This window comes from Littorina saxatilis, linkage group LG10 (genome assembly GCF_037325665.1).
Source record: "Littorina saxatilis isolate snail1 linkage group LG10, US_GU_Lsax_2.0, whole genome shotgun sequence".
Taxonomy (NCBI): Eukaryota; Metazoa; Mollusca; class Gastropoda; order Littorinimorpha; family Littorinidae; genus Littorina; species Littorina saxatilis.
Genome location: NC_090254.1, coordinates 16,877,057 through 16,899,419, shown reverse-complemented (window position 1 = coordinate 16,899,419; position 22,363 = coordinate 16,877,057). Strand labels below are relative to the sequence as shown.

The 22,363-nt window shown below is 39.1% G+C and overlaps 2 protein-coding genes across 2 annotated transcripts in view; one reads left to right on the top strand and one right to left on the bottom strand.

Moving 5' to 3' along the window:
- LOC138978291 (pleckstrin homology domain-containing family M member 2-like) overlaps positions 1-11,274 on the bottom strand; it is a 33,716-nt gene extending 22,442 nt beyond the window's left edge. Inside the window, exons 1-7 of the mRNA XM_070350969.1 lie at positions 10,964-11,274; positions 8,203-8,324; positions 7,379-7,488; positions 6,276-6,400; positions 5,602-5,664; positions 4,417-4,545; positions 318-1,831 (exon numbers count right to left, since the gene is read on the bottom strand). Of these exons, the coding sequence (XP_070207070.1) occupies positions 318-1,831; positions 4,417-4,545; positions 5,602-5,664; positions 6,276-6,400; positions 7,379-7,488; positions 8,203-8,324; positions 10,964-11,047 (2,147 nt within the window). The 5' untranslated portion in view covers positions 11,048-11,274. The remainder of the gene's footprint in view (positions 1-317; positions 1,832-4,416; positions 4,546-5,601; positions 5,665-6,275; positions 6,401-7,378; positions 7,489-8,202; positions 8,325-10,963) is intronic.
- Positions 11,275-11,395: 121 nt separating this feature from the next.
- On the top strand, positions 11,396-21,845 carry LOC138978290 (uncharacterized). Its single transcript, XM_070350968.1, has 7 exons — positions 11,396-11,435; positions 12,611-12,685; positions 13,037-13,078; positions 13,735-13,865; positions 15,160-15,378; positions 16,668-16,720; positions 17,475-21,845. Exons 1-7 carry the CDS (start codon positions 11,396-11,398, stop codon positions 17,575-17,577), a joined length of 663 nt encoding a protein of 220 aa, XP_070207069.1. The 3' UTR covers positions 17,578-21,845.
- Positions 21,846-22,363: the final 518 nt, after the last annotated feature.

The following is a 22,363-nucleotide window of genomic DNA, read 5'->3' as shown; positions in this document are numbered from 1 at the left end:
AAACTTTTGGTATAGATCACCCTTACATTTACATTTTGAATTTGAGAACAGAAAGTAAAACAATTCTTTCAAAATCGGAAATTCCTGGTTTCCCATCTTTTTAAAAACATTGTTTCATTCTTGTATTTGTGGAAATTCAAGAAATCTGTAAGAAAAGTCTTACAAATCAGGAATTTGTGGTTTCTGATGGGAACTTTCATTCATCATTGACTCTTTCTAATTTAAACTTAAAATAATCAATGGAGTGAAAAAAGAAGACCAGCTGAATGACTCACTGAAAATGCAGTTGCACTTTAAAAAATCCAAATCCAACTTACCTCAAAGCGTAGTCCTTAGACTTCGTCCACTCTTTTCTCTCCTTCTCCATCACCTGTTCATCCTGCTGTTCAACTTCATTTATCGTTTCCTCAGAGTGGTCATCATGATGACCGGCGATGTAGTCCATGTAGTCATGTAACTGCCCGACGGAGTGTGATCGATCCTCTCTCACCCCCACCTTACCAGGAGCACTGTAAAAATCGACGTCTTCTTCATCTTCCTGTTTTGACGTTTCTTTGGCTTGAATTCCATTTTGGTACTGGTAGCTACTCCTCTCACTACTGCTTATTACTGCACTGTTCACACCCAGCCCTACAGAATTTTCTTTGGTGCCTTCAGAAAAGTCAAAAGCACAGTGGTCTACCGAGTCGTTACCTTTGCTAGTCAAAGGTCCGCACAGCTGTGCACATTTTGATTCCAGTTCTTCCAGAGCAGACATTTTTCCGGCAGGGTGTGGCACTTTTGAGTTTTGTTCTGGCACAGCAGAATCAGTCACATTGTTATCACAGAGGGCTGCGTTAGCTGACGTGCGTTTATTCACAGAGTCAGTTGAAGCAGAGAAAGATTGTGGAGAGGTTCCAAATTGCACAGAGTTTTCATTTGTGAATGTAGCTCCAGTTTTTGAAGAGGAGTTTCTAGAGTCTGGAGAAAAAGTTTGCTGTGGGTTGTCATTATCTTGGTGTTGATGCAGTGTGGTTGTTGTCGCTCGAATGCTGGCAACGGTGGTTTCCAGCTTGGTAAAGCTGTCTACCATCGAGTTCTTGGTTTCTGTGGTCAGGTTTTCAAGATCTTGCTCTGAACTTCTACTCATAACACCTTGACTTTTTGTCATGCTCCTTTCTTCCTCAGGTATATCTGGTGAAGGACTTCCCACAAAGAAGTTCACTTTGTTGGGGGTGGTATCCGACGCAGGGCTTTTCCCACAGGGTAGACTTTTTCCACCAGGTGGCGTTTTTCCAAAGGCAGGACTTGTACCGAAACTGCGACTTTTTGCTTCTGCGCTTTTCTGGCCACCCTGCTTTGCAGCAGCAGAATTCTGTATATCTATTGGTCTTCCTGAATTGCCTTCCAAATCCCCACCCCCAACAGATGATCCAAAGACCGTTGCTGACGAAACAGGAGAAACGACTCTTTTGGAACTTTTCTTTCCCAAGCCTGACCTCTTTTTCCTGCTGCCGGTTGCAGGCTTCTTGCCGCTTTTCAAACGAATCACTTCCAGTCCTCCCTCTGTCTCCTCCACCTCTTCTGTCTTACTAACGAGACTTTCCAACCTCATCAAGCGATCTGGCTCGCCCCCCGAGCCGTGACTGGAGATGGACATGGTGTCTGTGGGCGTCACGCTTCGCTGCTTGCTGCTCTGGATGCTGACCATGTCGACAGGGAAACCAGAGTCCATGGAGACGGAACTGACTCGTGCGGAACTGTTGCGAAGTGCTGAAGTGTCAAGACTGCTGAGACTGGCTGTGTCGCTGTCTGTCATGCCTCTGGTGGACTCTGGCGTGGACGCTGCAGTCTGTTAGTGTTACACACAAAACCTTGATTAGGAACATGCGAACACAAAGAAACTGCCTCAATCTTGTGCAACAATTACAGGTGTGCAGATTCCTTGAAGCATTCATAGAGACAGCTGGGATTGTATATATATATATATCCCATGACCTCCCTTCTTTGTCTCTGTTACTTCAGTATATATGTTGTATTTTTATAGCTCAATAAATACATCATGGACTCCAAAAAATATATGATAGTGCAGATTCCGATTTGGGCAAAGGACTACTTTCCTCCCGACCTTTGACCTCGCGCCGAACAATGTGACACATTTGTATGAAGTTCTAAAATCGTATTGCACGGCTCAGAAAACCATATCAGTTGCACGCAAAAATGAATCTCAGAACTGATCTGATGTATGAGATGCAATAAGCAAAAGTTTCTTTCATTATGAAAGCAATGCAGGTCGAAAAAAACGAACATTCAACTTACAAGATAACCAGATGCTAGCGAACCAAAACAAAAACACGAGTACCCTCCCCTTGCATCGTTAGAAGACGACTTTTGAGAATCTGTCGGTAGTGTGTTTTGGTGTGCGCCTTCAGCTATCAAACATCGGCTGTTTCACGTGTTTTGCGAGCAAGTCTACTCTTTTGCCTGGCTCTGCAGTAAGTCCACATATTTTTCCGTAATCCAGTCATATTCCTTCAAAATGCAATCAATCGGCGGTGACAGACGTGTCGGTCGCGTTTTCCTCACACCATACCAGTTTAAGTTCATCCATGCAAACACACTCGCAAAACAGTTTATCACGTAGATACATTTCAAATAGGGAGCAAATGGTTAAATCTAAACCTACATATTTGTTCCCTAAAATTTGCTTCTCTGTCAATAAGCCTAATTACACACGTTCGAGAAAAACAACGTGGAATCGATTCTGAATCGAGTAAGCCAAATGGGTCCCAAACCCGTTTCGCCCGTTCTGCCGACCTGAAACGCAAAACAAAAGAATTGTGCGCTTCAACTAAATTAATTTCTATTCGACTTCATTACTTTCTTGCAACTTATGAACCTTTACTTAAAGCTTTTAAATGGTCTGAAAGTAGTGTTACCGCGTACTTATCGATGCACTCATTCGTTTTATTTTTTCAGCGACGGTCACTTAGTTTAAGGTTGCAAAAGGGCTAAGTCTCGCTGGCAACAGTTTTACCCTGCACAGATCGCAACAGTGCCGCTAGTAGTCTACACTTTGTGTTTGATGGTAGAATGGGATATACAGATTACAACACTCGTGGTTTTTTATATGGCTTGTATTTCAGTCAAGACCCAGCGGGAATATCAATCGAGAGCCACTCGCCAGAGGCTCGTGTCTCCCGATGATATTCATCCGCTGGGTCTTGACTGAAATACAAGCCATATAAAAAAACACTCGTGTTGTAACCTATACATATAATATTTATCAAGAGGGAGAAAAAAAAGGAGAGAATCAAAAAGTCATAGATTTTTGTAATCCGCGCCAACAAAAAAAGGGTCCACACTGAATTATCCAAGTGAAACAAACAAAATTATCCAAAACAAACAAACAAACAAAAAAGAAGATAACAGAATCAGCAACATTGAGACTGTTCGGTACTATCAACAACAGATTGAGAGAAATCGTCCAATGACAGAAATTCGTTCATTCCATCTGCAATTCACATCTTCAATTCTCAGGTGGGGCGGTAGATGCTGGCGTTGTCGCTCTGATGCACGGGGTCAGTGTTCTGTATTGTTTCAGTATTGTTGATTTTGTTTTGCATGATTATATACTCTTATTCTACTCTCTTAGACAATATGTGATAACCGACAAGGTGCTGACTTTCGTTTGTGCATTGTTGATGGTGAATGCATGTTAATTTATTTTTAATATACTTTCTTATGTGATAACCAATGTGCTGTATTTTCTCAGTTTTGCTGATGTTATACGCTTGGTACATATATTTACTCATTTTCCTTAAATAACATGTGATAACATTACTTCATAGCTAAGCACATGATTTTACCTATGGCACAACACAAATCTCTAGCCTCCCTCTCTGAGATGCGTTTGAAGACAGACTGTTAAAAGAGAATAAATGTATGTACATAATTATGATAGAATATTGATGTATGAATTGAAGAAATGTATAAGAACACAAGAATGTATGAATGACAAAGAACAAATGTTTATTTTTGAATGTTTTATGTATGTTTTATTACGGACACAAAAGCTCAGCAATGCAATTTCTCTTTTAGAGATTAATAAAGTTATTGTATTATATTGTATTGTATTGTATTGTATTGTAAGTAGTAAAGCATCTTGCTAGTGCCTTATTTATCCCCCTTTGTGTGTACATGCAAGCACAAGACCAAGTGCCCAGGGAAAAGATACTGTAATACATGCCAGAGTTCGGTGGGTTATACAAACACGAAAACACCCAGCATGCTTCCCCCGAAATCGGCGTATGCTGCCCGAATGGCAGGGTAAAAATGGTCATACACATAAAAATCCACTCGTGCAAAAACATGAGTGAATGTGGAAGTTTCAGCCCAGGAACAAAGAAGAAGAGAAGAAGCATCTCATTTGAATACCTCAGTGCTAGGGCGTGATGCAATGCTCCCTGCACTCCTGAGTGACACATGGTCAGCATCATCCTCCTCAAGCTCCGAAGCTGTGCGGGTACGAGGCGGGTAGGCCGTCAAGTCCAGGTATGGTAGGTCCTGGGTAACAGAAAACAGAACTGTGAAAACACTGCATAAGAATGGATAGCAATAGCCAGGAAAATCAACAGCTACTAGCATAGCAAACACGTGCTAAACAAAAACAAACAAAGAAGAAAGCACCAAGACTCTTTTCCTTATTTAACAAATGTGCAACATAAAGAATGTACATGTACAGAGTATTCATTTTATAAACAACGCAACTTGTGCAAATGATATATTGTTAGAGTAACAGCCATCAGTCCTGACAGAAACTGTCTGGCTGTTGTTTCCTGTTCTGGTTCAATATGGAACCATTACCATAAGGGGGCCCGGTAGCTCAGTTGGTAGAGCACTGGACTTGTGATCGAAAGGTCGCAGGTTCGAATTCGGGCCGGGACGGACACGGGTCAACTTTATGTGCAGACCCAGAGACGGAAGCCATGTCCCACCCCCGTGTCATCACAATGGCACGTAAAAGACCTTGGTCATTCTGCCATAAGTGCAGGTGGCTGAATACACCTAAACACGCAGACACCTGGGTAGCGCGACTCCGTTGCTGCTAGCTTTCCACTGGGAGGAAGCGACCCGAATTTCCCAGCGATGGGACAATAAAGTAATGAAAATGAAAAAAATGAAAAATGAAGTTATATTTAAATGAGCGCTTCTGGGGTGATAACGCGAGACAACTCCTGTGATCTTGCCGCGAGGTGGCGCCAGTTACCAGCCGAAAGAAAGAAGGGGCATAACCTCACCAGAACCGACCATTGTCTGCTTACCGTATAAAATGCACGACTTACACACGAACTGTTACCAAACCGATATGCTATTTGGGACCAATGCACGTCTTTATTCCTTTCTCGTGTCATCACTGATCTTGCCGCGAGGTGGCGCCAGTTACCAGCCGAAAGAAAGAGGGGGCATAATCTCACCAGAACCGCCCATTCTCAAAAAGCACTTGAGAACACACCACAACTACCTGTATCATTAAAAAAAAAGAATTCTCAAACTGAACACTTAGTCTTCTAGCTCTTGAATGCTCAACAGTAACATTTACAGAAAACAAAACCAACTCACATATTCCAGCTGGAAGACCACACATTCTAATCCTGACGTCAGAGTAAGTAACACACTCATTTGCTGAAAAGAACAAGCACATCATTACTAAGTCATTAGAATCAATGCAACCATTAAAAAAAGAGAACTTGTACATTATCTGGCATCTTTTCTACCACTTTGTACATTATCAACACGGTTGATCACTGTCATAGGCAAAGAAGCAGTGTACGCATAGGCACGCCTGCCACATGTGTAACCATGCATGTACGGCCTTGAATGTTAAATAAGTTTTTCCCTCTCCAAAATCTTGCTAATCAATCATCAATTTCAAGCAGCAAAAATGACATGTCAACTTTTAATAATAAAAAAGAAATAAAAGATGATCTAAACTGCTGACTGTCTGGATCACTTAATGACTGTCCTGTTACTGCATAGCTCTGGTACCCTACTACAGTGAAACCCCACAAGACCGACAATTTGAAAAAAATCTGCCTTTGAAAGGGAGGAAATCTTAAAATGAAAATAAATTACAGAGGTTTTGAATGAAAATTCTGCAAAGGCAAGCTCTTCATATGAGGGGGAAGGGAGGGAGGGTGAGGGGGGGTGGGGGTGGGTAAAGCCTGATCTTCAAAGGGATTTTATAAGCATTTTCAAACTAATAAAGCAGAACAGCTGGCTAGCTCTTTCTTTACCTGCTGATCTAACAGCAGTGCATCCTTGGCGTAGAACTTCTTGAGGAACTTGACATTGTCCGCCACACAGCGGATGTAGCTTTCCAACAGGGAATCGTTCAGTGCCATGAAAATCCATGCTCGGCCTGAAATCAAATCAAACAGCATAGATATAGTTATTGCTAGGATTTCTTTTATCAGAAATCTTTTTTAAATGGCAATAAAGGCTTTGTCAATTTGTGCAAGTTTCAAGTGGGAAAGTTTGGCAGCACTGTTGAAATGACAGCAAAGTTTTCAGTGAGTTGGAAGAAGTTTCTGATGTTTTTTTTGCAAAAAACTGCTGACACCAAACAACTTCCTTGAACCAGTGAATTTTTTGTTGTTGAAATTTCCAAGTCCAATTGCTTGTGTCCATTCCTTCGTGTCCAATGAAAGGTACGTTAACCAACAATTATTACACCTTCCAGCACAAGTCTGTAAGCTTAAGCTCACTCATTAGGCCAAAAAAAAAAAGGTCTGTTTACGGTAACATAGGCCAAAAAAATAGGGTCGGTAGGTCGGGATTTTTTTTTTTTTTTCTCTCCTCCAAAAAACCATATTTTTACGTTATTTTGCACAAAAAAAAAAAGATTTTTTTCTTCGTTTTTTTTCCCCAAATGCCCAAAAAAAGTCTAGGGTCGCACGAAAAAAATAGGGTCGGTCGGGTTACCGTAAACAGACCTATTTTTTTTTTGGCCTTAACTCACTTAGCCAGTAATTGTGTCCATTTCTATCCTGTCAATGTGTTGAGTGTTAAAATGAATGTCCACAAAATGACAGACATGCCTGACAAATAATGTCAAGCTCAGTCGGCCAAGCGATGAAACATTTGAACAGATACATTCAGAACTAAAGTTAGACAACAACAAAATTGTTTAATCTAACCACACTTTTTCATCCATTAACTTTTATTTAATTTAACATTTAATTGGCAGTCTCTTTGTTTTTGGATTTATTCATCCATTAACTGTTTAATTGTATTTGATGATGAACAAGAAATTATGTTATGTCTTATGCCTTATGCTGTTCACATTTCAGGAATTTGGACTTGGCCCATAAACCACCAAATTATCACACAAACTTACCTCTGCCAAGATCTGTTGTAACATTGGCTAGATTCCTAAGTTCCTTCACAGCATTTTTATGGGTGTATTCTGTGACCACCTTCCAGTACCCGTTTGAATGATGCTTGAGCCTACGGTAAATTATAAATAACACACAAAATCAACTTTGTTGAAACAACTACAATACGAATACGAATACTTTATTATCTCATACAGAGAAATTTCAGTGTGGTGCACATTAAAAGACAAAACAAATAATAAGACAACAGATAAAAATCGAATTATATGATGTAACTATGATGCTGTGAGGGTGATAGGACAGTACCGGTAGATAGAGAGAGAGAGAGAGGGGGGGGGGGGGGGGGGGGGGGGTGGGTGGAGATTTATGATGGCATAATTTACGGTGTCAGTGTGTGTTTGATTAGTGTATACATGTAATTCACATTCCATCTCTAAGGGCAATTATGCAAATGAAATACTCTGAATGTTAAACAACGTGTCACAAGGGGAAAAAAACAACTAAAAATAACAAAAACAACAGAGAGAGAGAGAGAGAGAGAGAGAGAGCAGGGCCTAGCATTGTAAGCCGTTCGGCATACTTTACGCCGAAATCAAGTACGCCGAAATAACATCTCCAGTACGCGGAATTCGATTTGAGAGAGAGAGAGAGAGAGAGAGAGAGAGAGAGAGAGAGATACTGAGAGAGAGAGAGAGAGAGAGAGAGAGAGAGAGAGAGAGAGAGAGAGAGAGAGAGAGAGAGAGAGAGAGAGAGAGAGAGAGAGAGAGGGGAGGATGCATACTATACTTGGTAAGATTACAACAGCAGCTGTTTTCATCAGACTTACCCATGCAGAAAGACATGGTCAAGATTTTCACAGAGCTTGTGACACTGGCGGTCATTGTTGCGTAAAATCAGTGGACTGTCATCTGCTGTTGTTTGACTTCTGAAGTACACAGCTTCTTGTATCTGGAACAAAGTAACACTTTACATGTATATTTATAAGATTAACAGAGAGAGAGATACTGTACCACTCACAGATAAATTTCTACTGCTATTGCTAGTGATAAATTATGTTATCAAGAGAAGGCAGTTGCAGACTACGTGTGACTTAAATCAACAAATGCCTTATCTTAACAGTTCATGTGCAATGCTGTGGCCAATAAAAATGCAATCTGTCAGTAATTTAATGAATGCATGACCTAGCTAAACAAGGAAGTGTCATATGTATTGAACAATAAAACTAATAAAAAAAAAAGAGGGGCGGTACAGTAATGCATGTTTTTATCAATCATGCAGTACGTGCCCACCCAACCCCTTAAAAAAAACCTTTCGTTATGCACTTTATTTTTTTATTTTTATTAAACATTATTGACATGCAGAACACTACATTACATAAATTTCAAAGAGTAAATAACTTGATTTGCTAAAATAATGTTGCCAACTGTTAGTGTTAGACTGTTACTGTCTGGACATTGTTGACAGTGACTGTCACTGTCAGTGACATTTAATTACAGTAGTCAGTTACTGTCATAAGCCCAGAATGTCATGGCATAAATGGTGCAGGCCGATTGGCTCAATTAAATCAGTAAGCTGAGTAACAGCTAATGAGCTATAGAGACCGAAGGTTTATGCTAGAAACGACGAGTCGTTGATAAAGATATCACAGTTAAATGCAAAGAACTGCTGTTTTTGGTTTTGTTGTTGTTTTGAGATTAATTTTAGACTGAAGTAATACTAGAATCTTGGAAATAGGAATACATACATGTATTGATGTAACATGTCAGAACCGATTGAATCAAGAGATGCGGTTTACCAGATCAGGTGTTGACTGCACTCACACAGCATAGATTTCAACAAAGTACAATTCTAATCTGATTTTTGTGTTGTCATAACTGAACAAAATATTGTATCGTTGTTCACCTGTTAACGCTGTAATTGGAACGCAGTTTGGTAATAAGTGCTGCTATTATAGACATGTATACAATGAACTAAACTTGGGATTCCACGCTGCTTGGTTCTCCAGGTGCATTAATTTCAGTAATGCATGACCGCTATCAGGGATTGGCTTGGGCGTCGGTCATCGGTACAGTCTTTTGCCATGTTAAATTCGGAAAAGACCAACACATATGGGTCTCAATCTGTCAACTGACCGATAGACATGCAGCAGAGTCTGTGAGTCAGCTCATCTTATTTTTGTCTGCTGTCTTGTTCTTTCTTTTTTTCCCCCTTCTTTACTTAATCGATTCATTGAAATAAATATGGTTATTGTGTCCTCAGACCTTTTATTCCTCTTCATGTAACTTGTAAGACCATTGGAAAATAAACAAGAAAATGAAGAAATGAATTGAATTTTCCTCTCATTTTTACATTGTAAACAACTTTCAGAAGTTTCTCCTCACTGCCGTAATGCACTATTGCGGCAGTCCCGTGGTGGAAGGAAAGGGTTTTTTCTTGACTGATTGGTTTGCAAAATGACTGACTGATTTGTGGCTGAGTCAGTCAATGGACCTCGAGTGTAATGTATGTTTGATGGTGTATGCTTTTAATTAAGCGTTGCTGACTATGAATGTAGATGTAAATGCTTGTATAACTGTGTTTTAATTTTAAATGTGTCAAGCGCAAAGAGCATAATTGTAAAGTTATGATGTTGCGCTATATAAATGCTCATTTATTATTATTATTATTATAGTGGACAAAACCCAAGCCAATCCCTGTGCTATTCTGAACTGATTAATTATGATTTAAAATTGTGACACTGTCTTTGTTGCCAGTCATTAAACGTTGTGGTGGCTACATTTTGATCTTTTCATACGTAAAATTAGCTTGGGAATGATGAATAAATTCTAGAGAAGCTAGAAAATAAAAGAAAGAAGGAAAAAACAACAACCATTATTAAATTGAAATGTATAAAAAACAAAGCTGCCAAATCAATACTGAACCACCCTGGCCATGCTAGGTCAGCAGTGCAGATATCCACTAGTGACTACCTTATCGAGGTATTAGGCTAATTACCGTCAAATATGGCACGCAAAATAAAGTTCAGTTCTACAGCACTACTCATGAGTGTGACGGGTTCTAGATTAAAAGTCTTCAAGGGAGGTCCGTAACGGATTAAAAGCTGTTCCCGAGCCACTCAGAATGTTTGTTTACTGTGTCAGTGTGTGAATTAATAATTATAGGTCACAATACAATTGTATTGTCGTTTTTCAAACCCTTCAAACCGTTATCAATAAAGTGATCAGCAGCACCAGGGCCCTAATCAATTTCTGATAGGCCCTATATATCTCATTCTCAACACCACACTGAAACTTAAAGAGAATATTTATAGCCCTCAAGTTCTCAACATTAACTACATCATATCAATGACACTGACACTGACAGTGAGTCTGGATCTGGATCTGAGTCAACACTGTTTCCACCATATATAATAACTTCATTCCATACCATCTAAACTGAGAAAAACAGCGCTGTAACACAAAGCAAGAATAGACGATGTCAGCTGTGCCTTTGTTGCAGACAGTAAATCAAGTCATGTGAGATCACAGGACCTTCGAGTCATTACGATTTTTCGACAATCGGCCACAAAATTCAGCAAAATCACTTACCCCCTTGATAGCTTTCGCTATATTTGCGATGATTTTATCCTTGAATCTCATTCGGTCCGATGACAGTGCCATTTCAGTTAGCATAATTGATTATTGTTGAAAGAAGCTGGTTCCAATTGACCCAAAACATCATTTGACATTTTTGATGTGGGTTGCTGATGAGTTGGGGGCGCTTTTACCACTTCGTACTTCACGACAGAAGAGCTCCCTTCTTCTAATCAGCAGCATTGCATTAGTTTACAAAAAATAAATCAAGATAATCACAAAATAGAGTTGAAAAAACATGAGGATCTATTTCCATTTTTAATGCAGGCAAAGATACGTTTCATTAATGCAGATCTTGCCAGAAAAATATAGACATTCGTGTAAAGACAACGTAAAATAATGAAAAGTCATAGTCGGACCGATTGAGAAGAAGTTATTTTGAGGATCATGGAGCAGACGCTACTTTTGCTTCAGCTGTCTGACAGCGGTAATATACAGTTGTTGTGATTATCTTTGTGCTTAGAATATTCAGAACATAGATTAATTTTCTTTGTGTAATACTTTTCTCTGCAATCGTATGCTTACTGAAAGTCGAGCGTGTATATAGTAGTGGTAAAAGCTAGTTTTGTTGTTCCTAAAGCTGTCCACAGAAACTGAGAATTCAGACCACTTGTGAAAACACAGCACCGTATCTGCACATACTATTTCTCGAATAATAGTTCTCTTGTGTCTTATTATTTATTTTAGAAGTTGCAGTGAAGTGCAACGGAAGCAAACGAAAAAGGGTTTTGAAGACATCGATGCACATATGTACGGATATCATACTATATTGCATTCTTTGTTAGTTTGTAGAATTACTTGATGGCCTCATAGCTGAAAGCCACTTCTGAGGAACAGCTGCACAGCTGCACTGGGTCGACATTCGAGTAGAGAGAGACATATGCTTGGTGAAATGGGAGGTTATCCCACAGGCCAATGAAACTGAATAATCACAGCTTTGGGGCTACCGATATTTCAGAAGGCATTATATATCTTATCATTATTTTGTTAATCAATTTTTAAACTATATATATCATGGGCCTGTGGTATCGGATGAACTCAATCCAGCTTTGTAGGTGTTGCGTTTAATCAGTGATTTTTCTTGCTCCCGGGAAAAGACTGACATGCATTATATCAACCATAGAAGTAGGTCAACCAATAGATGAATATAATTAAAAGATTTACATGTGTAAATAAGAAAATTATAAATAAATTAAAACTACAAAATCAGATTGTAAGTGTTATTCAAATCATGAATGCATGCTCATCATCAGTTTTGATAGAGAACCTTAACACAATTATCTTCAGATTATAATTATTTTTAAACAAGATGTAAGAGACTTAATTACGGTAAGTAATTTATAAACAAAAAAGGATGAGTATGAGTTTTAGCCTTTTAACGTACATTTGTTTAATTCATCCCTCTGGAGTTGTGGTCAGGATCGCGTCATATGTATGTGTTGGAGGGTTTTAGATGACAGAGAGAGATCGAGAGAGAGAGAAAGAAAGAACAAAATATTTTGATTAAAAAAAAATGTTAATATGAATTTAACTATAGATCGACTTGATATTTTACTAATAAGGGTTTGATTTCAATTTTATAAGCTTTTGCTCTATGTGCAGCGTTCCCAACTGGAGGATTTTCGCACAGCTTGGGCCTAGAGTCTTCAGTACAACATAGGCAGATACTTCACACAGGTAATATATAATTGAGTGTTTTCTTGAAACATTAATGTTGTAACCACTAGAGGGAAGACTATAGCAGTTTCTGTATTGAAAAAAAATTATAATTAAAACAAATAATAACAAGGAAGGGGGTGTTTCATGACTATGGATATTTGAAGCAAATCCTTTTCCTCATCTTTCTCTTTTGTTATTCTTTCTCATTTTAACGGGTTTTTTCTTCTCCCAAATATTTTTCGTTTTGTTTGAAGATGGGTCCAGGCAGGATTTATTATGAAACAGCTGACTATGTGTTGATTTGTGTTTGAAGAAGAGGGAGGATGTATGTAAATGCCCTTAATCAGGTATTTATTATTTAATCAACAGAAGACCTGAAAAGTTTCATCACCTGTGCCCTAGAAAATGCAGGTAAAGTAATACTTATAGCAGTTTACATATTTTGTGTGTGTGTGTGTGTGTGCAGTATAGTAGGAAAGAGTACAACAACAATGACACAGTGGGGATGATTAGCTGTTACAAACTTGTAACAACAAAAAGTCAAGCAAGTTTTGCTATTGCTGACTAAATTGGCGGTTCTGATGAGGTTATGCCCCCTCTTTCTTTCGGCTGGTAACTGGCGCCACCTCGCGGCAAGATCACACGAGAAAGGAAAAAAAACTTGCATTGGTCCCAAATAGCATATCGGTTTGGTAACAGTTCGTGTGTAAGTCGTGCATTTTATACGGTAAACAGACAATGGTCGGTTCTGGTGAGGTTATGCCCCTTCTTACTTTCAACTGATAACTGGCGCCACCTCGCGGCAAGATCACAGGAGTTGTCTCGGGTTATCACCCCAGATTCAGCGCTCATTGAATGAAAAAAATTTAATTAAGACAGGTTCAGTCTCTTAAATTATAGTTCTTGAGCTCTTAATATTATAGCCAGAAGATTTTGACCGTTGTTTAAACAATAAGGTGTGCACCCTTCTTTATGTCCATGATTATCATTCTCAAGATATCCATATAAATATAGAAGTTTGTGTATGCATGTTATTTTATTTTGTTTCATTTGTTGTTTTTCTCTAGGTTCTTTCAACTTGCCGTTTGTGCGAGAAGCGTACACATTTTGCAGTGATTTGAAAACTCTGCAGCAGCTTGATCGTCTATGTAACGTTAGCACTGCAAATCACATTGCTAACAGAGCCAGCTCTAGACAGGTTGGTGTTTAAGTGTTACAAGTATGCATGTGGACAAAATAGATCATTTCAGGGATGTGATTTAACAGGATTCGCATATATACTTTTTCATTCAATCTAAAATGCATGAAAAAGTGCATTTTAGAAATAGGAATTTCTCAGCTTCAAGGGTATATCAGACCTGGGAACCAATACGATTTCGCCGTATTTTGTAAGCATGATTGTCTAGAATACAAGAAGTATATGGTTCGTATGAAAAAATACGAGAAAAATTCTTAGACAACTTTTTTTCACAAGCGCATCCCAAAGCCAATCTAGTATTTTGACGTATGATAACAGTTTTTGTCAGTAAACATTGAAAGTAGCATTTGTTTTCAACGTTTTGGTAAATTTGAGTAACATAGCGACGGATGCGTGTGACACATGTTTGAATCATGGATGTTAAATGCTGGTTGGAGTACGTTTATTTTTCTGAAAATACACCAAGTTGTTTGAGAATTATAACTAGTGCGAAACAGGGGTTCCCAAGTCTGGTATATATGTTGTATTCAGTGGTTGTCCAGGAACATAGATCTATACGTATGCTACTGCATTTTAAAATGTTGGTGTGGAGTGACCTGAGCGATACTTTATTTGGAAATTGAGTCAGGATGGGCCGGTGGTCACTGTTGTGTTAATTTTTAATGCAAGAAATGGATCAGTCCTTGAATCATTATACAGATTCCCATTTGTGATGATACATATTGAAACCTTTAGGAAACTCGATCTGCCAATGTTGAGCTCTCATGTAGATTAGCACTAAAAATCTTTAAACTCCCTAGCATAGTATTTTTAGCTTCACCGTGTCAACAGAAAAAGTGAAAAGTTGTATTCTTTTTCCAAAAAAAACCCTCTTTAAATTAGAAAGAATATTGACACAGATTGTTTGTTTGTTCGTTCATGGGCTGAAACTCCCACGGCTTTTACGTGTATGACCGTTTTTACCCCGCCATTCAGGCAGCCATACGCCGCTTTCGGAGGAAGCATGCTGGGTATTTTCGTGTTTCTATAACCCACCGAACTCAGACAATGGATTACAGGATCTTTTTCATGCGCACTTGGTCTTGTGCTTGCGTGTACACACGGGGGTGTTCGGACACCGAGGAGAGTCTGCACACAAAGTTGACTCTGAGAAATAAATCTCTCGCCGAACGTGGGGACGAACTCACGCTGACAGCGGCCAACTGGATACAAATCCAGTGCGGTACCGACTGAGCTACATCCCCGCCCTATTGACACAGATATTCAGTCTTAAAAAAAAACCATTAAATTTCAGGGCAGATCTATGGCAGACACTGCAAGCAAAGTGTTTCAGGCCGATGACCTCCATCAGCTATCCTCTGGTCTGAAACATCGCCACTACCCTGTCGTGTTTGGAGCTGTGTGCGGCTGTTTGGGTTTACCCCTTGAACTTACGCGGGCATCGTTCATGTCTGGCGTCGCTCGAACCACTGTGGCCAGTGCTGTACGTCTGGATAAGCTTGGACCAGTTGAGGTTAGTGGAGAATACTCGAACTCGAAAACTTTATTACCGAGGGATGATAGCATTAGGTCCATATGGTCCTTTCTTACAGCTATCCCTACTATGATACACACATGAAACGAAGAACAAGTATGAAGAATTAAAAAAATAAAATAATAAAATAAAACAATCATGTAGGGAAAAGTATAACAAACATTATAGTGTGCTTGTGGAAGCATACTATATATACACTTTCTCTTTTACGCACCCTCATGCACACACTCGCACAAACTACAGAATAAGCAGGGTTGAGTGGCTAGTGCAGTGCTCTGCAGTGTGTCTGATACAAATTGAATACAGTGGAACCCCCCGTTTAAGATCTCTAAAAATCAGAGAAAAGCAGGTCTTAAAATGAAGGGAGTAAATTAACTAATTGTCTCCCAGGTACGGATATATCCGTACCCACTCATATGGCTGATCTATCTGACCTGGTACGGATATATCCGTACACACAGTCACTTTATTCGCTTCCTGTAACGTCGATCTAACGCCTGCATTCCAGCATGTTGATACACAGTTTCTACACAGTTCTTACAATTTTGAGTGACCTAGCTGCTGCAGCACAGCTCAGATCTCGGCTAAAAAAAACTTGGTCAACATAGGTGGGGTTAAGACAGTGTTAAAAGGGGGGTACATTTTCAGAGGTTCTGAACAAAAAGTCTGAGAAAACAAAGTGTTAAGAAGGAGAAAATCTGTATTAGATGGGTCTTAAAAGGGGGGTTCCACTGTATCAGACAGGGTGTAGTTTTGGGCCATAAGGTTATTGCATTGTCGTGCTGCAGCATTTCTGGTCCTTGGCAGGAGAAAGATTTATTAGGATTCTCAAGTTTACTTTCGAATGTGCTGACTTTTAAATTGGATTAATCAAGGAATTTTGTTGTCATTTTCTGATCCATGGGTGGGACTGAAAAATGCTATGAATCCTGAAGAACCAACCTCAACCAAACAACAACAAAAAAAAGAAAAAAAAGAGAGAATAAAAAGGCCATAATCGAATCCGGATTTCCGGCATATACCGGAAGAATCCTACCCATGCTGATCAGTGGCTGAAGTTTTGGATAACAGTGGAACCCCCCTTTTAAGACCCCCCAATTTAAGACTTCCTCCCTTTTAAGACCTGTTTTTTCAGATGTTCTGTTCATAACCTCTGTAGATTTACCTCCATTTTAAGACTCCCTCCTTTTTAAGACCTGATTTTCTCAGATTTTTTAAGGTCTTAAAAGGGGGGTTCCACTGTACCTTGATTTCTGTTTCTGTTCCAGGCTCAGAAAACCCTTGCAGTCCTGCAAAAACTCATTCCAGATATCATTGCCAGGTAAAACTTACTTCCTATTTTTTTCTTTTTACTCATGTATTTTATTACACCCCCGTTATGGGGGTGTGTATAGGATTCGGTCCATGTGTTTGTTTGTTTGTGTTCGCATATAGATCTCAAGAATGAACGGACCGATCGTCACCAAACTTGGTGAACAGGTTCTATACATTCCTGAGACGGTCCTTACAAAAATTGGGACCAGTCAAACACACAGTTAGGGAGTTATTGGATTCGGTCCATGTGTTTGTTTGTTTGTTTGTGTTCGCATATAGATCTCAAGAATGAACGGACCGATCGTCACCAAACTTGGTGAACAGGTTCTATACATTCCTGAGACGGTCCTTACAAAAATTGAGACCAGTCAAACACACGGTTAGGGAGTTATTGGTGGATTAAAATTATACAAGGACTTATAGAGGGACATCTTAATGGTCAAAGGGAAATAACCATTCTCACTCAGTCACTGCCACCAACTGAAAAGGTTATTTCCCTTTGACGGGGGTGTTTTTCCAACCTCGGAGGAATTTCTTGTTTATTTATCTATTCTTTTTGTTGCCGATTTGTTGCGTGCAAGCGCATGGGAGAAAAAAAGGGGGTTAGGTCTTGACAGTTCCCAGCAGTAAACAAAGATTTTCTTTGTGCGTGTTTGGTGCATGTGTGTGCAGCTCCATCATTGCCATGAAAATTGCATGTATATAGTTGCTTGTTCTTTTCAGCTCATTACTTACTGCCATTGGTTTGTGTATGTTTGCAGAAACCAGTCAAGGTCTGCCGAGGATGCGTGCATCACTTTTCCTGTGATGGACGTTTTACAAAACTGCCACGATAAACTTTTCTGCAAGCTTTTCTATTCTTAGTAGAATGGTGATTTTTTGTGTGTGCATCTGCCGTATTAGAAAGAAGTATAACCTTAAATAATAAAATAAAATCAAAATGCAGAGATCACAAAGTAGGATGATTTTTTTTCTTCTATTTGTGCCCTCAAATTTCTTGGCCTACTTTACAGAACACCACCCAAGATTTCCACCAGTTATACATGTTTGTTTTGCAATTTATACAAATATTGTAATCATGAAAACTCGGGACAGTCCACTGGTATTATCTGTACATTTGCCAGTAGATATGTGTAAAGAACACCACATATCGTCCCTGTAATTCACAAACCTCGTATCTCAATTATTGCTGTTTTGAGAAACCACCACTTCAAATATAACTTCAATTCATGGGTTAATATTTTCTTTAAAACAGTGCAATACCATTCTTAATGTGTTTTAATGTCAGTTATTAATGATATTCCATTCAATTGAAAATATTGAGATATAGGAGCTTTTTATCCAAAGGAGTCATCCAGAAGTGGTATATCGTCCTTGTCCGATTGAAACCTCGTAACTCGATTTTTAGCGTTTCGAGAAAAACGTCATAAAAAAATTACTTTTAATCAAAAAAATCCAAATTTTTTTGCACATGATTTAGAAACACAAACAAAGTTATGTATATAATCAAATAGAATTTCAAGCATGTAAAACACACATTATTCAACAAAATTGCAAGATACGAGTTTTTCGTTTTAAAACACGACCATTTTTTAAGACTTACAAGGTTTTGTAATGTAGCCATATCATAAAGAATGTTAAAAGTTCACATACATAACATGGAAAACAATGGCCCCAGAACGTAGTACAAACAAATTTGTTCTTTCCTCATAATCGTTGATTGTGTGTTGATGATACGAACCAATTTATCTTCGTTCTTGAGTTAAAGGATCCTTACAATCTTCTGGTAATCGTTGTTCTTAATCAACAAAAACTAAGTGTGAACTGAAGCTGATAAATTAATAACTTCTTTGTTTGCATAAATGTGTAAAAGTCAAAATAAAAACCATTTTCTTATAGGCTTAGTAAACATCAGATATCTTAGTGCAAACAGACATCGAAAGTTTCTTGAACATGCACCTAGTGGTAATGCAGTACTACCACAACTCATGTGCTTGAAGAGTTTAGCGACCATGAGGTAGGCCGTCGTAATAGTAGTGGTAGTCAGCTGGAAGAACCTCCTTGGGTTGCTGAAGGTGCTGCCACTTTGTGTCTTTGATTGGCAGCCGTGCTCTGTAGAGCTGGTTGATGACCCCGGGATCACCATGTGCCCTCCTTCTTCTTTGTGGCAAAGGCTGCCACTCATCAGAATAGTGGAGCTTGTAGTGAAGGGTACCGTCAGGCAGGTACTTGAGGCAGCGGATATCAACCACTTGTGGATCCCCAGACAATGTCCCTGGCCGAATGCTTTGGTAGTATCTGAGATCAGAAAAGTCCTTGACGAATGTGTGGTCCACCTGGACAACTTTGTAAGGTTGACTTTCTCTTGCAGACGTGATGACTTCAACGTATTCGGCTGGCCAAAATATCTGCCTTCTCCGTCTCGTTCCTGGTTTCCTTTGCTGTTTTGTTGGTACAAAATCAACCAAAGATGCCACATACGTCTTCCTTTGCCCCCAGTCCATGTTTGACAAGAACTGCTGAAAGAGAGCTGTTCTATCCTCTTGTATGATTTCCTGGCAATGTCTGTATTTTGATTTGAGACAGAAAGATGAAGTACAAGGTGGTCCTTGCTCACGGCAGCGTTTCTCCTCTGCTTGGTTCTTTCTTGTCACTACATTGGTTTTCGACCCAGTGTAGGCTTTCCCTTCCATTCTTAGTTTCTTTTTTTTCACAGCCTCCCAACTTTCCTTCTTCGAAGTTTTGTTCCTTGGACGTTTAGAAAGGTTAGGTTCACAAGCGGGTTCCGGGCTAACATTAGCTGGACATATCGTTGAAGCCTCTGACTCGTTGTCTTCAGAGTGTTCTGTTGAGCTGTCCGAGTCCGACTCGTCAGATGATGGCTTGTATGATGAGTCACTATCATTCTCAATATCATTGATGGCATCTGGGTAGACACTCAGTGGAGTACAATTACCGTTGCCTGATGGACCTGGGACTGGGCTTTCAACGGCGGCAGTATCTTCAAGCATAGGTGACAGACCAAACTGTATCATGTCGTCCTCTTCAGCCAATAGACGACACAGCAACTCTGCTGCAAGTGAATCCTCAAGTATGGGCATATTATCAGTCTCATCTTGACTAACTGACTGTGCAGCGTATAACGGTTGTTGATCTGAGACATCCTCAAAATCAGTGTGTGAGACGTACTAGGGCTCGCAGTGAACATTGCCGCCAACAATCTAACAGTGAATGTCATCACCACCAGTATCAATCAGGGCGGTGCAGCTGGCTTCAGCAGTTTCAGAGAGACTGGTAGCGTCAGCAGTCTTAGGCATAACGCTGGGCTCAAGATCATCTGCTTGGTGTGGTGGAGTAGCTCCATCTTCATCCGAGAGTGTCTCCTCGCATAACAAGACATGGTATGTGGACGTCCGTGGCTGTTGACTGGGCTCTCCGTGGTTTGAAGGGCGTTTTGGGTTTGTTTTACTACTTTCACTGTTCCGGGAAAACAATGACTTATTCCCAAGCGAAAGTGGGACCATCAACTGACCCCTACTCAGCCCTGCGGATTTTGCACCAGACACAGGAAACATGACTCCTAATGCAAACAAGTCGAACATATACAATTCTCGCCGTGCTTTACAGTTGTTGGGTCAATACATTCCACATGAAACTGTCCATGGCAGTGAACACAGTAAACCCATGAAATGCCATCTGAGTCGATAAGAACTGTGCTGTCTCCTGTGATAAGTTCAGTTTCCAAATCCCATGGTGTAGAACTTTCAGTCAAACACACACTGCACACCCACCGAAGATCTTCCATCGAAGAGAGTTGGCTTTCAGGTGTGAAGGATCCACTGCCAGCCATGACGGACTGTGTTCACACACTAGAACAGAACCTCAGTACGTGACAGATTGACCGATACACATATTCAAATACATACAAATACATGTGTATATGTTACATATTCACATTCCGCATTTTCTTGACTAGCAGTCAGGCAATAAGGGTAAAAAATATTCACAAAGTTTAGTCATTTACGGGTAATGCCTAAAGATTTTAGGCAATTCCGGTAATGAATGATCAAATCAGTCATTTCCGGAAATGACTAAAACTTTTAGTCATTACCCGTAATGACTGATTTCCCGTTTTGACTGTAACATATATATATATATTAAACAAAATCAGAATTAAAGATAATTATAAAGTAGATTAGTCAGAAAACTAAAGTAATGACTCCTTTGCTGTTCGAATTCCATACACAGTTAGAGAAAAATTAATACTACAACAAAAAATCCATTTCAGCAGTAACCATTGTAGTGATATGTCATTTCAGTACGAAGTGCTTACGTTAATTTGGGTATTTCTAGCGTTATTAATGACGTGTAAAATGAATTTTTACCTAATCTCAAAGTGCAGGGACATCTTACCGCAACCTCGTATCTCGCGGAAATGGTTCAGTTGCCGCCGTCTTTTGATATGAGAAAACTCGTAAGTCGACATACGAGGTTTTCATCGGCCAAAACTGAAAAACACGCGACCAAAAAAAACCTCGTAACTCAAGTTACGTGTTATTTTGGTTCGCGGTTTTGACGAATTGATATACGAGGTATTTTTGCACCCATATTTTACTGACTTCCAACGAACTCAGGCTTTCAGCAGAATAACCAAAAAAATCGAGAAAAAATCGCTGATTATTTTGATGTAAAAAAGTCGATTTCGCAAAAAATCGAGTTACGAGGTTTTAATCGGACAAGGACGATATGTTCAAGTTTTTTTTATGCAAGCTTAAAATACAACAGCAGGAACCCCGTATCTTTCATATTATGACATAGTTTTCATCAAAGTGTGGCACGAAAACCTTGTAAGTTTAAATTAAGTGGGGACTTTTTGTCGCTCATTTCAAAGAAGTGAAGATATAAGTTTTCTTCTCAAGAACTTTTCTTCACTTTAGAAAGCAGTTGGTGCTATGAGCTTTTATCGCCACACGGGCAAAATAATAAGGGAGCTTATATTACTATTGTTTTAGTTCCAAAACCTCAAAAATTAAGATACTAGGTTTGTGAATTACAGCGACGATATGATTCTAATAATTTTGTTGTTGCGTGAAAGCACACAGGAGTTGAGAAAAAGGGGGTTTGGTGCATTTTTTGAAAAGTTTTCTCTCAGGGTTTTTGTATCATATTTACAGGTCATGTAACAATGACACGTTCTGTAATGTCAATATAATTTGATGACTGTTTATAATCAGGATCGATGTGTGTTGTGTTATAATTGTTGCTGAGTGTTTCATTTTCATGCAAGTGGAATAAACTATAAACAGAGAAGGCTTAATGTCTCATGCATCATTTTATTTTTGTGTATAAAACATTGATGAAATAATATCATTATTATTACTAGCGCTACTTTCTAAAAGCACAAACATCAAAAGTTCTTAATACATATACATGTACTTAAAAATAATAACTGTAAATAGCCTTATAAAATCTGCATTTGTAGCTGCAGATGTTACATATAAAAACATGTATCATTGACTGACAACAACAAGGAGGATAAATGTGAGTTCAATATGTTATATATATGTTACAGTAAATTCATCAAACCAGTCAATTTGTAAATTCACTCCGTAAATTTACCAATTTACTGAAAAATTCAGGAAATTTACAA

Bases quoted from the DNA above. Each gene is read 5' to 3' on its own strand.
- LOC138978290 (XM_070350968.1), top strand. From the start codon at position 11,396: ATGGAGCAGACGCTACTTTTGCTTCAGCTGTCTGACAGCG. The intron at 12,686-13,036 runs GTAATATATAAT...TTTAATCAACAG, and splicing joins TAGGCAGATACTTCACACAG to AAGACCTGAAAAGTTTCATC. The intron at 15,379-16,667 runs GTTAGTGGAGAA...TTTCTGTTCCAG, and splicing joins ATAAGCTTGGACCAGTTGAG to GCTCAGAAAACCCTTGCAGT.